General features: G+C 43.4%; 1 protein-coding gene across 2 annotated transcripts in view; it reads right to left on the bottom strand.

Annotated features, from left to right (window-relative positions):
• ZER1 (zyg-11 related cell cycle regulator) overlaps positions 1-16,855 on the bottom strand; it is a 27,528-nt gene extending 10,673 nt beyond the window's left edge. Inside the window, exons 1-14 of one of the 2 annotated variants that reach the window (XM_089535178.1) lie at positions 16,580-16,855; positions 13,776-14,079; positions 12,934-13,084; positions 11,812-12,242; positions 10,401-10,577; positions 9,314-9,428; positions 8,638-8,784; positions 7,776-7,949; positions 6,213-6,428; positions 4,865-4,906; positions 4,178-4,297; positions 2,532-2,647; positions 1,246-1,434; positions 816-913 (exon numbers count right to left, since the gene is read on the bottom strand). In XM_089535178.1, coding sequence (XP_089391304.1) covers positions 816-913; positions 1,246-1,434; positions 2,532-2,647; positions 4,178-4,297; positions 4,865-4,906; positions 6,213-6,428; positions 7,776-7,949; positions 8,638-8,784; positions 9,314-9,428; positions 10,401-10,577; positions 11,812-12,242; positions 12,934-13,084; positions 13,776-13,933 — 2,134 coding nt within the window. In that variant the 5' untranslated portion in view covers positions 13,934-14,079; positions 16,580-16,855. The remainder of the gene's footprint in view (positions 1-815; positions 914-1,245; positions 1,435-2,531; positions 2,648-4,177; positions 4,298-4,864; positions 4,907-6,212; positions 6,429-7,775; positions 7,950-8,637; positions 8,785-9,313; positions 9,429-10,400; positions 10,578-11,811; positions 12,243-12,933; positions 13,085-13,775; positions 14,080-16,579) is intronic. The other variant, XM_089535177.1, reaches the window with a different exon arrangement.

The following is a 16,855-nucleotide window of genomic DNA, read 5'->3' as shown; positions in this document are numbered from 1 at the left end:
TACGTTTCTCTGTGCTGAAATTCAGTTTGTTAGCTTTGTCCCATTTGATAAGCATTTGTTTCCACCTGCTCTACTTTATAGCAGTGATAAAACTGACCTTAAAAATGTGGCTTTTGGGAAACAATTTAATGCTTTCAGACATTGAGTGGTGGTGTTTCTAGTGAAGGAACACTACCCAGTAGACGAATTGGGGAAGAGATAAGGAAAACAAAGAGGAGAGGAAGAGAAGATGCAGGAGAAAAAAAGATGATGGAGGGAAGAAATATGTCCCCTAGATTAATAAAGCAACTGTCTACTATTAATAAAACAAGATGTTACATTCAGCCCAATACAGTCAGCCCTCTACATTTGTGGGTCTGACTTTTGCAGATTTGATTATTCACATTTATTTGCTGCCACCTCCTATGCTGCCCTAATGCCATTTTTAATAGGGACTGCAAGCCTCATGGTATTGAGAGACTACAAAAGTGTGGCAAGGCTTGTAAGTACCTATTAAAAATAGTTTAGGGCAGCAGGAGAGGCAACAGCAAGCCATGCCCGCTGCCTGCTTCTGTTCTTGTGAAGGAATCCCACAATCTCTAAGGTACTCATAGTGAGCTTAATCTACAGATCATACTTCTTGTGTGTGTTAAATATGGTTTGGGAGGGCCTAGAGTTATTTGTGGTTTTCCCGCTTTGGAGGTCATGCCCATAACCCTAGCAAATGTGGAGGGCTGACTGTATATTATTTCCATCAGGAGGCACTCTTGATGCGGCTGGTCTATCATAAGCAGGTGTGACATGGGTGGGAGGAATGGAGGGAACAAGGAACTTACGATAGACGGAGACGAGGTTGTAGAGGGCCCAGGTAGCCCACTGTTGACTCACAGGAGAAATTCCTTGAGGTATGAGTCTTAGGATTGGCTCAAAGGACCTGTGCAAACAACCCCAAAAGGGGGGGAAAGGATCAGCATAAAGTGGAGGGGAGGGAAGATGGACAGCACACATCTGTGGCTTTTTTGCAAGGCGAGGAGATACCAAAATTTTAGAAATTTTTCTATCAACAAAAGTAATTAAAACATCTTCCAGGAATCATTTAATCTCACAAATCTATCTTTGTTTCTGAGTTATGGAGCGATGTCTTAACATTTGCAAACAAGTCTGCTGGAAATTGTTGCCACATGATAAAGCATGGGTCTGGAATGCAACAGCTTTTTAAACATCTGGCCAGATTACTGCACTATTTATTTTATACAAGCTGCCCACCGGTAGTTGATGTTTCTCCTGGAATTGACATCCCAGCGCTGAATGGCTGCCCACATCCTGTCCACAACTTCCTCTCTGCGGGGCTCAGAGATCATCCAGGCTTCTGGTCCATCAAACATGATATGAGAGAGAACCCCACATGCATTGTAGGACACTTCGATGCCATCAGCTTCACTGTCCAACAGGTTGCTGCCATACAACATATCACAATGGTCAGTCTTTCCATCTCAAGCAAACAGACTCAAGCAGGGGTATCTAAAAGACTTTCACTGTGAAAATTCTGCATGCCCATTTCAATCTTTCATGGAGGTTCTCATCCCATGTGACCAATATCTGAGATTTGTTTAACTGGGACATGGAAGAAGACCCTCCCACCTCCTGCTATGACTAGAACTAGACCAGCTTTCTGTGACTTAGTACCCTCCAGATGCATTTTACTCCAGCTTCCAGAACTTCCCTCCCCCTCTGCTATCAGCAATTCAACACACTTTGATGGCAAGCTTAATCTTCATCACTCTTCCACTGCCCCATACTTGTTTTCCAGGAGCCATTAGGTCTGCTGAACTGTTCATTTTAATTTTCGTTACTTCTGGATGGTTTCTTTCTGTTGCCTATGAACACAGAAAGCCGTCTTTGATGTCACGTCTAGGCCATCTGTTCAATGAGCTCCACATTTCCTACATTAACTGGCACTAGCTCAAAAAAGATGTCCTTGTGATATTGAAGACTGAACTTGGGTCCTTCTGAATGCAAAACAGGGGCTCTATCATGGAACTAAAGTTGTGACATAAACTTGTGCAACTACTTTCTGATGAGCAGCACTATTTATCCATGTAGTTCAACATACACAGCCAATGCACATTCCTCACTGTACAATGGAACAACTGACAGGTGCACTGGCAGATAAACAATGAGTTGCAGCATGACATTATTCAGCAGAAGGATGCTGGAGTGCAACCACTGAGTAACTATGCTAGTGAAGATACACTCTGTAAGCACAATGTGGGCTCTTAGCCCCTCACTTTCTCCCCCTTTTTTCAGCATAATTTTTGGCTGTGAGGCCCATCTAACACATCACTAGTGTGGAGCAGGTATCAGCCTATGTTCCTGTCTAGTCTTATCTAAGGTAGACTGATCAAATTGATTAGATTTATCTACATATTGACTCACCATGAAACAACTGACTGAATGGACCAATTCTAGTTGGGATGCCAGCCTTTAAATGCCAGCGACAGCAGCAATAAAGGGCCTTTGAACCCTCTGAGCGACAGCAAGAGTGCCCTCACCTGAACACAGTGATGAACTGGGAAGTCATGAGCTGCGGGCGGAGCTCTTGTACCTCAGCAACGTTCCCCAGAAGGCCCAACATGTTGCGATGCAGCTCCTGCTTGTTTGGAAATTCCTGAGGAAAAAAAGAACCAGAGGCAGCAACAGAACTCAGAAAGGAAGCCAAAGAGCCGGATCCAAATGCATGCAAACTCACAGTCAAAGCCAATATATCCTGCATAGTGAGCTGAGCCCTGGTACCAGGCAGATGGGTTTGGGAGCCCTTGTGATCATCAAGGCTAAACATTAACAGATGTTGAACAGAATGAAAGAGTTAGTTTATATTAGTGACTTTGCTGGATACTTGCTCGACAGTCTGATGCTGGGAAGAGATGAAGGCTGAGAATGGATTGGGGGAGTGAATATCCCTCTGTTGCTGACTTGCTTGTATGGTTCTCATAGCTGGTGTGAGGGGATGTGTCATTGGGTGTCCATCTTTCATTGCCCTTGCCTTGGGCTGTCCAGCTATGGGGATATGTCTAGCTATGGGATTTGATTTGATTGCTGGCCAAGGGATAGAATTTGTTTGGGAGGCCAGTTCTACCACTGGCTGTGAGGGGCTGCTGGAGCTCATCAGCTGAAGGGCTGGAATGCTTCCCTGCTAATGCTATACACATGTCAGTGTTATGCACCCTGCTAATGCTCTATGTATGTCAATGTTATGTAACATATGTCAGTGTTATGCACAAAAAAACCCAGGGAGAGGCCTGGAGTTATATCCAGTTCCGGCACCAGACACTCTGTGTCATAATCTAGTTTGAGACCACTTTAATTGACCTGGCTCAGTGCTAGGGAATCCTGGGAACTGTAGTTTATTGTGGTACCAGAGTTCTCTGACAGATATGCCCCACAACTGGCCTGCTGCTTCAGATGTGGAGTAGCATTCAGTCTCATTATGAGTGCCAAAGTCATATTCAACTGCCATGCAGTTAGATGTATGGAGACAGAGAAAAAGAACATTTTCCCTTTGCCTCAAGCAGCAAAATGTCTTTGGTGGGCCTTCCTGCCTGCTCCTAAACAGCCTTCCTCAATGCAGCAACCTCCAGATATGTTGGGACTAGAGTCCACATTGTCACAAAACATCTAGAGGGTGCTACTATTGTGCCACCCTCCAGGAGAGCAGCAACACAAGAGTGTTTGGGAAGGGGCTTGGCATGCCTGCCATTCAGCCATTCTCAGTGAACAGTTAGCCAGTACAGATACAACTGGCAGCAAACACTCCTCAGCCATTGGGAGCAATGTCTATCTCCCAATCTGTGGAAAAGGCACCCAAGCCAGCCTCTGGAGATTGTAAAAAAGCTTTTTGGGAAGCTTCTTGGTGTTCTTGTGTGTTTATGCTTGCAGTGACAGCGGAGAGTCTGCCAATATAACAGCATTTAGGATTTAGAACTTTGGCTCAGAAGGAGGCCTTGTGAATAAACTGTTTCACCATTCTCATCACTCCTATTCAAAGCAGGTGGAGAAAGAGAGAAGAACAAGGCCCCATGAACTCAAAGGATTTATTGAGAAAAGATTAATCTTTTAGGAGAATGATGAGTGATTCTATTTTGTAGCTTATTTATATACCGTATTTTAAATGTTTTTAAGGCCCAAACTCCACACTCACCTTCAAGCACTCCAAGAAGAGCTTCATACCACTATAGTTGAGAAACATCTCACAGTTGTTGGGGGTCTCGTCTGTAATGTTCCACAAGGCACTCCAGGAGAACTCCATCACCTGGTCACACTATAAAAGTAGCAGAAAAGAGAAGAAACATGGCTTAACCTCAGGGGATGAAGCCTAAAGTGTGAGAAATCTACATACAAAAACCATTCTACAGACATGACAACCTTTAGAAAGAAGCAAAAAGAAAGGGGGAACTGGAGTGTTCCTGCTCTAAATAGTTCACATCCATTTCACACCACTTTGTCATGACTCCACTTTGAAAGATTCTGGAACTCTGTCTCCAGGGTACCCTGAATGCCTGTCTACACTGAAGAATTAAACCAAGTTAATCTTCAATTCCTCTCTTCTCAACTGTGTTTGTCCCTTTGTATGGAGGGAAAAACAATCTGGAAATAAATAATTTAAAACAAGCAAAATGCCAACTCAAAACCAGCCAGGGCTTAGAAAAGATGATAGCATCTAGAATCCAGGCAGCCCAGCAAGTGGCTGTGTGATAGCAAGAGGATTCTCAATGCTGTAACCCCAAAAAGTATTTTTCTATGTTCTGGAGCTCTTTTGCCAGGCTCCTGATGATCCAGCTATTTGTTTTTATGAGTCACTCTGTTTTTTATGGGAGATAGATCTTACCGTTTTATCCCCCAATTTCTTCTGAATGAGCTTCAGCATTGTCTGTTCATAGAAAACAAGGAAAAATAAGTTCAGAACTCACAGAAAGGGAGATGAAGGTCAATGTAAAGTGGGCCCTTGGTATCCACTAGGGTTTGGTTCCAGGATCCCCCGTGGATACCAAAATCCGTGGATGCTCAGGTCCCATTAAATATCATGGAGAATAAAATGGTTTCCCTTATACAAGATGACAAAATCAAGGTTTCCTCTTTGGAATTTATGTATTTTAACTGTAGATGCCTGAATCTGTGGATAAAAAATCCTTGGATATGGAGGGCTGACTGTAATCATTAGAAAAGAAAGTTGAATTGGTAACACTTTAGCCCCAGGGTTTTATAAGATAGAATTAAATAAAGAAACAGCGTTGGTTTCTGGTCTTTGAATAACTACATAAAATGCACATAATAACCACATTAAAAAGTATTCTAATGTTTTTCATATAATGCACTCAGAACAAACCTGGGACTATGGGTCAAAAGTTTTTCTTTATTAGGAAGGACCCATGGATGAAATAGTATTATAGGCTGTATGTGACATTTTGTCTATATTTTTCAAAATCAAGGGCCCTAAACCCTGTATTTTGGAAGGGTTATGTAACTGGTACATATTAATTGGCACTTCTCTTTCTTCTCTTTGATTTTTAACACCTTTGCCTGATGATGTAGCCAACGGATCTCTGAACGCTTGCATGATGCATTTTATGCATTTCAGTTGACTGTTTTGTGGATTTTGGATATTACTGGGAGCTGAAGTCTGAAATATCTGGAAAGTCACAATAGTTTGGAAATGACTGTTGTAGCTCTGATTTGTAACTTCTGAAGCCCTACAATGTGGTATTTTTGGAACGTTTCTACTGTTGTTTACCGAAATTGATTTTGTAATCATATTTTTGGTGTGCATAGTTTATACAGGGCAATTCCTCTAAATTGTGATCTTTACTCCTGTAGTGTTTGATATCTAAGACCCACCACCTTCTGTTTTTGTGATGCTGGGCCAGAACTTTTCTCCACCCTACCTGGACTTACTGGGAAATGAACTGGGAATCTTTCACATGGAAAGCAGGTGCTCCATCACTGAGCTATGACCCTTCACCCAACATCTAATGTCCCTGAAATGTCTCTTAATAGCATTTTAATAAGAGGAGGAGGGCATATTCCCCTTCACCTCTGGGCAATTATGTAAAAACACCCGCCTTTAAGGGTGTCTCCAGTTCAGAAAACCTATGACTCTCAACACAGATGAAGGAAGGGTTAGAATATCCATTCAGCCTCGGCAAATGTTAAGTGCCCTGCTCTGAGGCCATACCTACCATGACAAAGCCCATTTTGCCCACAGCCTCCTTGTGGTCATTGTCCACCTGGCACACCAGGGCATTGCACAAATGCACAGCAATCCGCTGGATAGACTCGTCCTGCCGCGTTGGGTTGAGGATGTTCAGGAGTAGTTCATTGACCCGGCGATACTGGAACTCCAGCTCCTCTGGGATGCTGAAGTTGCACAGGGTCAGGCAACAGTTCCTTTGTACCTGGGAAAGCAAAGCAAAAATGTGTGCTTGTATGGGGTGCCAACTAAAAAACCTAGCTTATTTCAAGATTTCTACTTTCCTCCTCAGCAAGAAAGGGCCAGAGCAGATGGGCAGAAAAGAACGGCCTGCGTCTGCTCAGGCCAGAAGTAGGTCCGAACCTTGCTGACCGCATGACCCACTCCCAAGGGCCATGCAAGCAGGGGCTGAGAGGAGTGGGATTATGTAAGGTCCTTTTTGCTCTGGTCCAAAGGACCAGAGTGTGGCTTTGGCGTGGCTTCTGACCACTTTGGAGGCATTTGTTGTCTAACTGGCACATATCCAAAGCAGCCAGAAGCTGCTTCATTCCGACCTTCTGTTTCACCTCAAAGAATTTTAGGGGAGCTTACATACAAACAATCAAATTGACTGATTGTCATTGTCCATTAGTTGGTCAAATTGGGCTGAAGTGTATGAGTCCCTTATGGTCACAGAAAACAAAGAGAACGGACTTCTGGTTGGTAATGGCATTCCATTGAGAAGTCCCCTGTTGTGGCTGTGAGGGGACAACATGATCAGCGTGGTGAATAGACTGCTGGAGATAAAGCAGGTGGTCAAGAACTATTTCCCTGGCATGGGGGGTTTGGAGGGATCCGTTGTGGGTCCATATTCCTGCTCTTCAACTCACTAAAACCTTGGATCAAATTGGATTGCCAAGGCAGAAAGAAAAGGAGATATAGGAACTGAAGGACTAGCCACAGCTGCACGGATTTTACCCTGGACAGTCAGCGATGTTACCAATTTTTAAATTATATGTGAGTCTAGTATTATGGGGTTTTTTTAGTGCTCTTTGTAGACACTGTCAATTAACTTTGGCATTAAACTCCATATATAAATTATCTGAAATATAAAGATTTGCTGACAGAGGTGGCGAAAAGTAGAAGAAACAGACTGAAACAGAAGAAATACCTTTTGCTGCAGGTTTTTGAGTCTCTTTGCAGTGAGAATGGTGGCAGCCTTCACTCGTGGTCCCTGTGAAGTGCCTGCCACTACAAGCACAAGTCTTTCTGAAGTCAGAGTGAGGTGCCCAGCATTGACAGCCTGGGTGTCTCGTTCTGACGTCAGCAGTGGAGGCAATGAATGGGAACCATGTGAGAAGATAGCCATCTGTCCTTAGCTGTAAAACCCGAAAACTCAAAGCAAAAAAGAGCAGAAAAGGGGGCCAGAATACTCCAGGGGCAGCCTGGAGGAGCAACATATACATTGTGAAGACATGACGAACAAGACATAAGAGACAACTGATCAAAACAAACAGTAATGTCAAGGCTCCATTGATGTCTAACCCTATGAACTTGGTGTGGTTCTGCTTACAGTGACTTCCTGGTAAGACTCCATGCCGTTCAGCACCACCTGGATGACCTGTCGCCGTAACATAATGCTTTGTTCATGCCGATACTCTGAGTTGGTGAGGTAGAAGAGGACCGCACTTCCCGTCACCTGGATGTTTTTATCGTATTTGTGACACTTGAGTGCAGTGATGACTAGCTGCAAAAATGAGGTATGTACATTATACCATACGTATGTACCTTTTCCCCAATCTTTTGCAATATTTTCATCTTTATGAGAAACCTCCCCCATCCCCATTAGAAATGTTTAATCTCTGGTAATTTTCATTTATTTATTTATTTTATGGTAGTAAATGGCATGGTAAAATGCCGTTATAGTTAATGGCATTATACATAAAATGGCAAAATCAAGGTTTGCTTTTTAGAATTTATACATTTTAAAAATATATTTCAGACTGTGGATAATTAAATTCATGGGTATGGAGGGACAACTGTACATAATGAGATAACTTGGAGGTGGGATCAAAGTCTAAACATGAAATTAATTTATGTTCATATAGACCTTATAAACATAGCCTGAAGGTAATTTTATACAGTTTTTAAAATAGTTTTGTGCATTAAACAAGGTGTGAGTACACTGAACCATCAGCAAACAAAGGTGTCCCTATCAAAGCCATTAATTAAAAAGATTTTGAATGTTAGAGTATTTCAGATTTCAGAATCTGGATAAGGGATACCCAACCAGTATAGAGTATATTGTGCATGTTCACTAAATAACCATGTCCAGGATGCCCTAAATTTAGCAGACCAGACTAGGACCTTTCTCACTGAAACCCATATTCTCTTACCACTCAGTGGCTCTTCTTCACACAGAGCTGCACACTCACCTTGAGGGCCCTTAGGAGTTGGTTGCAGCGCTCAATGCGGGCAATGTCGAAGAGGAGGTTAATGGCTCGAGACGTAATTTCAGGCCGGTGTTCTGTATAGGCCTCAATGGCATTAAGAACCTGCTCTTCATTTTTATCTCCTGTCACCTAACATAGTGAAATGGAAACTATTGAGATATGAGAAAGAACAGGAAAGGCAAAGTGTAGGGTTCTGGAAAAGAAAAGGGCTGGGTTTCGAATCTGTGATTAGCCACAGAGTTTGGAAGGCTGGGATGAGTAATTCAGAGGAGGGGACCAAGTATTATCATCATCATCTTATTTCTTTATATCTGACCTTTTTCTCCCCAATAATGGGGCTCAAGGCAGAAGATATCCAAAGAAAAAGACCTCCTCACCTCCTTATGCAAGTGGTTGCCAAACTGCTCTTACCATCAAGAAGTTCCTTGTAATGTTCAATCGAAATCTACCGTTACTTAAAACCACTAGACCTAGTCCCACCTTCTGGGGCAGCACCCTCCTTTCTGTGACAGCCCTTAGGGTATTTAAAGAGTATTTTGAGTACCTAGCAGCCTATGTCTTCTACACTGGCTGGAAGCAGGCTAAAGGGGACCTTGAAACCGTTACAAAAAGTGAAGATTTTTTGTTATCGGCTCTCTCATCTTTTGTTCTTCCTTACCTTGTAGGCTGGGATGTGTGAGAGACGGCAGAGAGAGGTTTCAAACAAGCCCAGAAACTGGAGTGGCCGCTTCAGATTCCTGAAAGGAGTGATGCTGCTCTCTTCTGGATTGGTGCTGGAGGAATATGTTGAAGGGAAAAAACAAGCAGACCTGTCATCAGAAAACCTGGAAAATTGCTTTTAAAAAATGAATAGTTGCACACGACTCTAAATAAGTTGCCAACTTTAAAATTTAAAGCCCTAGGCAACTGAGCTCCCTTTCAAGCCCTCATTTCTTTTCACCAGCCTGCTTAGCATCTGCCTTCTAGGAAGACTAGGCTTCTCACCCAAACAAAGTGTGACAGATTCCTTTCCCCAGGCTGGTCCTGCAGTTCCAACTCTTGGAATCCAGATTACGTCCCTGGACATTTGCAGACTGTTCTTTCCTTCATTGATTTAAAATTTCATATTAATTTTTTTTGTTTTCCAAAAAAGTTTTTGGAATGCCTTTTTTTAATATTGTTTGATAATTATGTATATTTTGATTATTTACATCACTCAGTTTGCTTATATTGCAGTGCCTTCTGCATTTCTGTCTGGATATTTTTTTAAAGTACTGTAATGCATTGCATACTTTCGTATTTGTACTACTCCTTCTTTCCTGTGTGTGTATGTGGCAAATGTGGCTAACATGACCAATAAACTTAGCACCCTTCTGAGGTCGGTAAAATGAGTATCTAACTTGTTGGGGGCAATTAATGTATAGTCATAAACCACTTAAAGACTGCTGAGTGTGGTATGAAGTGGTATATAAATGAAGCTGCTATTGCTAACATGGCTATGGCTCTGCATTATAATTTATTTGTAATACTGTCATATAATTATATTATTATATCATTCATACTATTACTTATAATAGGTATTTTTTATCACTGGCATCACTGTCATGAAGTTCAGCATTATCTGTTAAAACCCTTGACCTTAGCAGGCAGTCAGTGGACAAAGGCCTGCCTGGATAGAAAAATCTTCACCTGTATGCTGCCTCATAGCAGGGCCAGTCCTGCTCAAACCCCGTTCTGGCCCTCAAGACTGGGCCTGCCATCCTTACCTCGTCTGGCTCACTTTCTCCTCTAGGCATGAGGAAGTGCAGTTCTCCAACATGGTGTGGCCTGAGATATCCAGAGAGATGAGGTTCACTAGGTTCTCCACAAAGAGGTTCAAAACCTTGCGTGTCAATTTGAATTTGTAATAGCTGCAGAGGCGGTCCCGAGAGATATCCAAGTGCCTGGCAACAATCAGAGAGGGAACAGCTCATCACCTACCAGATAGTCAGAACATATAACACCAACACTGGGATTAACATCTTTTGCAGTCTTGAGATACTTTACAAGTACACTGAATAATAAGCATGGTACCAAGTGTGTTCAAATTCCATACAAAGAGCAGAAAGGTTGCTTCTTGGGCAATCTTGTGTCTTGCTCTGCAGGTTTCTAGACTTTATCATTCATTTGAAATGTGGTGCTGGACAACAGATACCATAGACTGATAAAAAGACAAATGGATGGGTCAGAGAATAAATCAAGCCTGATGGTGATGGTGGCTAAATGGAGGCTGTCCTACTTTGGACATACCATGGGACAATGCAACTCATTGGAAAAGTTGACAATGATTGGTAAAGTGGGAAGCAGTAGAAAAAGAAGAAGACCACTATACAGGTGGAGTGATTCAACCAAGGATGATCACTATATACCAGGAGAAAGGCAGGAAATAATTCTTTGGCTCTAAGCTAGAGATATCGTGGCATTACAATTAATTATAATTTAAAGTCTTGTAGCAGGCATTTGTTAAGTGTGGTTCCAAATTAATGATTCTATGACTCTAGGATTTATAAAATCGCTTTGTTCATGTGTATAATATTTATTGAAGTGATTAACAAACAGAACTAAAAAATATAAAATGAGCAAAAGGTTTCAGCTTCCTTTATATTATGGTATTGCTCATCAATATATTATATTATATATAAAGTTATGTTATAAGTTGTTAGCTATTACCAGGATGACTTCAACTTATGGTGACCCTATGAATGAGAGGCTGTCAAGTGTCCAGTGTTGATGGACACTTTTCAATTTGTGCAGCTTGAGGATGTGGGTAGGATCCTTAGAGAGGCGAGAGCTACCATATATGTCTTAGACTCTTGTCCTTCCTGGTTTATTAAACAAGCCATAAGGGTAAGAAAGTACAGCCATCCCTCTGGATTTGCTGACTTCCCATTCACAGTCTTGAATTTCCATGGACGGGAAGCTATGAGGGACAAAATGGCACAAGTGCCCACAGCATATATATATTGTTAGTTGTGGAAAGAGGTTTGCTGAAACATATTTAAATGCTCTTTAAATGTCTCTATTCTGGTACCAATTTTTCCTAGCCAAGTAATAACCAGGAGTTATGCACGTAAATAGCACTATGCCAAATGAAGACTTTCAACTGGGGATCAAGCATGTGAAAAGCCATCAGCTAACCTGAGCTTGCGCAGCTGAGCTATGACTTGGATGTGCTCCTCGCAGAGGTCCGTGTTGTAAAGCACTAAAGAAGCCAAGCTCTCTTTCCATTGGGTCATGAAAAGAAGGTCATTCATCTGGATCCCTGAAAGATCCAGAGCTGTCAGGGAGGCTAAAGGACGGAGCAAGGTCTCCACATTCACCCCTTCCGTCATCCGGCCCAGGTTGAGGAAACGCAAGCGACTGAAGCCTTCAAAGGTGAAATCTTTGACCAAGACTTGGCGGGTGGGGTTGAAGTCATCTTCGCAGCCTGCAGGGTTTTCCTCTTCGTAGAAAATGTTGGCGCAACCGAAAAGGCTGAGAGACACGAGGGTGGGGCTGAAGCTGCCCAGGGTCTGGAGGCTCTTGGCTGTCAGCTTCTCACAGTTGGTTAGGAAGAGCTCAATCAAGTCCTACAAGACAAGAGCCAGGGAAACACTTGGGAAAAGTTACCCTTAGGGATGATTTATTCATTTATTTCTACTCTGCTCAATATCTGAAGATCCCATGGTGTCCTAAGATTATATTTAAAATTCCTTTAACTTCTTGGAGGTGGTATAATGAAAAACATGTGAGGGGAATTCCATCAAACTGCTCAATGAAAAGCTAATCCATTCCCTGTGAAGGCTTCCACTAATCCCACTGCTGCCACCAACAGTTGAGGATGTCTACCTGTCCCACCATTATGGTATCAAACGTGATGGCCTGCATCTTTCCAGCCACTATGACACCTGTCCCACTGCTATGGCACCAAATGTGGGGGACCATCACCTGTTTCACCACTATAGCATCAAATGTGGGGACCTTATAGATGCCCTCATGGTTCCTGTGTGAGACTTTATTTGTATAATCCCAGCAATGGAAACCATCACCCTTGAACTAATGCTGCTACCATGCTACCACACCTCTGAACTCAGTCACACCGACAACAGTACTGTAGCATTCTCAGAGGCACAACCGTATAATATAAGAATTATTTTATTGAAGACAAGAAGATAGTTTTTCCATCAAGCCGAAAGATGATTAATCGAAGATTCTATTGATAAACATTATTTCAAGCCTTGCAATTAAACAGAAAAAGCTAATTAGTTCTTTATGTTGTACCTGTTTCTGAATGGCTTCTAAATCCTGATCCTGTACAATGTCTCCCCGCAAATGGATCCGTGCCAATCTGGTGCTCCGAGGATCTGAGAAGAGGGCGAAGAAGTTCTCGTTGTGCTTAAAGATGCTATCGCCGTTGACCAGCTCCACATACCTAACAGAAGGGATGGATGTCAATCAGGGAAGGGATGTTCATTAAAACAATAAGAAAAGCTCTGCAAGAAACCATTTGATTGTTTCTTATTGTAGGGGTGGGCAACTGTGGAAAGTGGGACCACATTGGTCCCCCGAGGAGATCTTGGTGTGTGACACCCCCCTCAAAGTCTTTTGCCCCCAAATTCTCTCTAGGGGTAGTCTCACAAAACTACAAATCCCAGAATTCCATAGAATTGAGCCATGGCAGTTAAAGCACTGTCAAACTGCATTATTTCTGCAGTGTCGATGCAGCCTTCATCACTATACCCACAAGTTTTGCATTTCTACTGCCAGTCACAAACACAGCCTGCTTATAAAGGTCTGTTCCTAGGCACTTCACTCCATGCATCTGAGGAAGTAGAGTTACGTCTAGGGCTGCATCTGAACTGCAGAAATAATCCGATTTGACACCACTTTAACTGCCATCGTTCAGTGCTATGGAAATCTGGGAATTGTAGATTTTAAAGCTGAGATTAAGTGGGGTGGTGGAGGAAGGTTTCGAAAGCCAGTATAGCACAGCAGGTTGAGTGCTGGACTATGACTCTGGAGACCAGGATTCAGTTCCTCATTAAATTCTGGGAACAAACAAGGAACCTGTACCATAAAAACCTCACCCAGACGCACAGTGAGTATAAATACCAACAACTTACTCATTGACGAGTCTGTCACAGATCTCACTCGGAAGGAATATATCCGGGTGGAGACGGAGGGTCTCATTGTCCAGCAAGTAGAAGAGGGTCCCTTCCAAATTGTGAAGACAGTAATTGGTACACAGGGTCATCAGGGACTCTGGGCTGTCGGAGGCCATTTTGTGGCAATAGAGGGGGGAAAGAGGGGAGGGAGGGGGAGGAACGTGAGGCGAGGAGGCAATTGGTACTTTTTTCCTCCCCCTGTAGAAATTCCCTTCCCTTCTTTCCAGATTTCCGAGTCGACTTCCCAATTCTGTCAAGGCAGCTGCGGGAAGAGTGAGAGAAAGAGAAATCAGCTATTTTTAAAAGCCATTCAAGGGATAACATTTCTCATTCCCAGTAAAGACCTGGTTGAATCAATTGAATGACCAATGTATTTATTTATGTATTGCTTATTACAATATCTCTTCCCCATCTCATCTCATTTCAAAAAGGTCTCAGGGCAGCTATCCAAGTAAAATGAAAACAGTCAAGTTAAAAGCAGTTTGAAACAATAAAGGTAGTTTAAATACAGTAAAAGCATATGACGCAAAAGACCTCGCAGAACTATAGACCCCAGGATTCCATAGGATGGAGCCACAGCACTTAGAGTGAAGTCACACTGCATCATGTAGATGCACTCTCAGTTAACATCAACCACTAAACACTCGGTACCTGTGTTGTTTCCAGCCTCAAAAATCCCAACTTTCCACAGACATGCATGCTGCTTTACAATATACTATGAAACTGTTCAAAGTCATTTGTAGGCCTGTTACAGACTGCCAAAATAAAGCTGCTTCGCGTTTCTTTGGAGGTATGCTGTTTAAATGATGCATGCATCTGAAGAATCCGGAAGCTGCACCAAAGCTGCACTCCAGTGCTTAGGAATGGAGTGGGGCTTTGGCGCAACCTCCGGACTCTTAGGACCCATGCTTCATTTAAATAGCATACCTCCAAAGAGACCCGAAGCAGCTTTATTTTGACAGGCCGTAGATAGTTAAAAATCGGCAGTGAAGGGAGATCACAGAGTTAGATGACAGGTGGTAAATTTCCACCTCCTCTCTTTCTGTAGGACCAGCATCAGGTGACCTAAGACAACTCACTGCTTTACAGGTAAATGCCAAGGTTAGCTGGAGCAGGACAACTTTGGAAGGAACCAAGTGCATCTCTTTAAGCAGGGCTGAAAACAAGACTCTATACCTCCTTAACTGGAGTGTCACCACAGCAAAAATATCAGGAGTTGATAAACCACTAACTGCATCCCAGACAGATTTAGGGTTGCCAGGTGTCTCTTATTATCTCTGTTACTTGAGATCCAGTAGCCCTGCCCCTATTATAAGGCATATCAGGTATTCCATGGATGGAAAGGTTTTTCTCTGACAGAGCTTGAACAAGGTGCCAAACAGTCCTGTAATTCGGAGGGTGGCCCCTTCATAAAGACAGAAATGTGGGTGTTATGCAGTTTATGAAAATAGACAATATGCTAATCTTACAGAGTATGTTTAGCCTGAAGAAGGGAAGGTTAAGAGGTGATATGATAGCCTTCTTTAAATGTCTGAAGGGATGCCATGTTGAGGATGGAGCAAGCTTGTTTGCTGCAGCCCCAGAGAGTAGGACATGGAGCAATGTATTCAAGCTACAGGAAAAGAGATTCCACCTAAACATCAGGAAGAACTTCATGCCTAGGAACAAATATGTTGCCTTTTAGTGTATCTACACGGTAGAAATAATGCAGCTTGACATCACTTTAAATGCTGGAATTCCTGAGATGTGTAGTTTTGCAAGGTCTTTAGCCATCTCTGCCAAGGAGTGCTGGTGCCTCGACAAACTACATATCCCACAATTCTGTAGGATGGAGCCATAGTGGTTAAAGTAGTGTCAAACTGCATTATTTCTACAGTGTGGATGCACCCTAAGGTGCGGGGAATCAAATAATCCCTCACTCCGGCTGCATCTGCATTACAGAAATGAAGCACTCTGGCACTCCTTTAACTGCCATGACTCCATACTATGGAATCCTGGGATGTGTAGTTTTAAAAGGCCTTTAGCCTTCTTGCCCAAAGAGGGCTGTTGCCTCACCAAATTATCCATCCCAGGATTCTGTAGGATGGAGCCTAAGTGCTGTTAAAGTGCTGTTGAACTGCATCATCTTCCCTTTTGCTCCCTCACTCAGTCTGCATCCGCACTGAGAAAATAAAGCACTTTGGCACCGCTTTAACCGCCGCAGCTCAGTGCTATGGAATCCTGGGACATTTTAGAGTAGAGAAAAAGGAGGAGCGTGCAAATCCTGCGCTTCCTCTCCCTTCCCATCCGACAGCGTTGGATAGCCTGGGATCCACGCCTTGCAAAGGTCTTGAGCCTTCTTGCCCAAAGAGGGCTGGTGCCTCATGGGATCAGAGAGATGGAAGAGATTCCCTGAGGGTCATCCAGTGTGGACCCATAATGCCGTGCAGGAAGACGCACACTGCAGAAATCATCCATCTTGAGACCCCTTTAACTGCCCCGGCTCAGTGCTAGGGAATCCTGGGAATTGTAGTTCATTCCAGTCTCCATAATTCCCCAGCCCCCTCTTAAAATCCAAGCTCTGCTCTGCTCTGGGCCCCACAAGAAACTCCAACTCCCAGAATTCCATAGCCTTTGAGCCAGGTAGAGTTAAAGCGGTCCCAAACTGGATTATTCCTCCAGTGTGGATGCACCCTAGTTTAGCCCAGCGTAGTTTAACCTCCTCCTCCTCCTCCTCCTTTCACCCCTTCCTCCATCTATGTATCTAACCTCCATACACTCACCTGCCTCCCCAGCTCTATGGGTGAGGATGGGTCCGCCTTGGATCTGGTTCCGGTTCCGGAGAAAGGAGGGAGCGGAGTCCCGGCTTCCCACCGGAGCTGCCTCTTCTCCTTCCTTGGCATCAGCCGCTCCACACACTCACACTCCAAACACGGCCGCTGTCAACAAATCCGCGCGTCACTTCCGGTCAAAGGACCACGGTCCTTCTTAATCTCTTCCCCCTCTAATTGGGAAACAAAAGCTCCGGAGGAAGGTTCCGGGGCATTAAGTGTCCCCCT

This window comes from Sceloporus occidentalis, unplaced genomic scaffold (assembly GCF_023333645.1).
Source record: "Sceloporus occidentalis isolate IW3139 unplaced genomic scaffold, rSceOcc1.0.p SCAF_8, whole genome shotgun sequence".
Taxonomy (NCBI): Eukaryota; Metazoa; Chordata; class Lepidosauria; order Squamata; family Phrynosomatidae; genus Sceloporus; species Sceloporus occidentalis.
The sequence above is the reverse complement of the archived record's forward strand: the minus strand, read 5'-3'. Positions and strand labels throughout refer to the sequence as shown.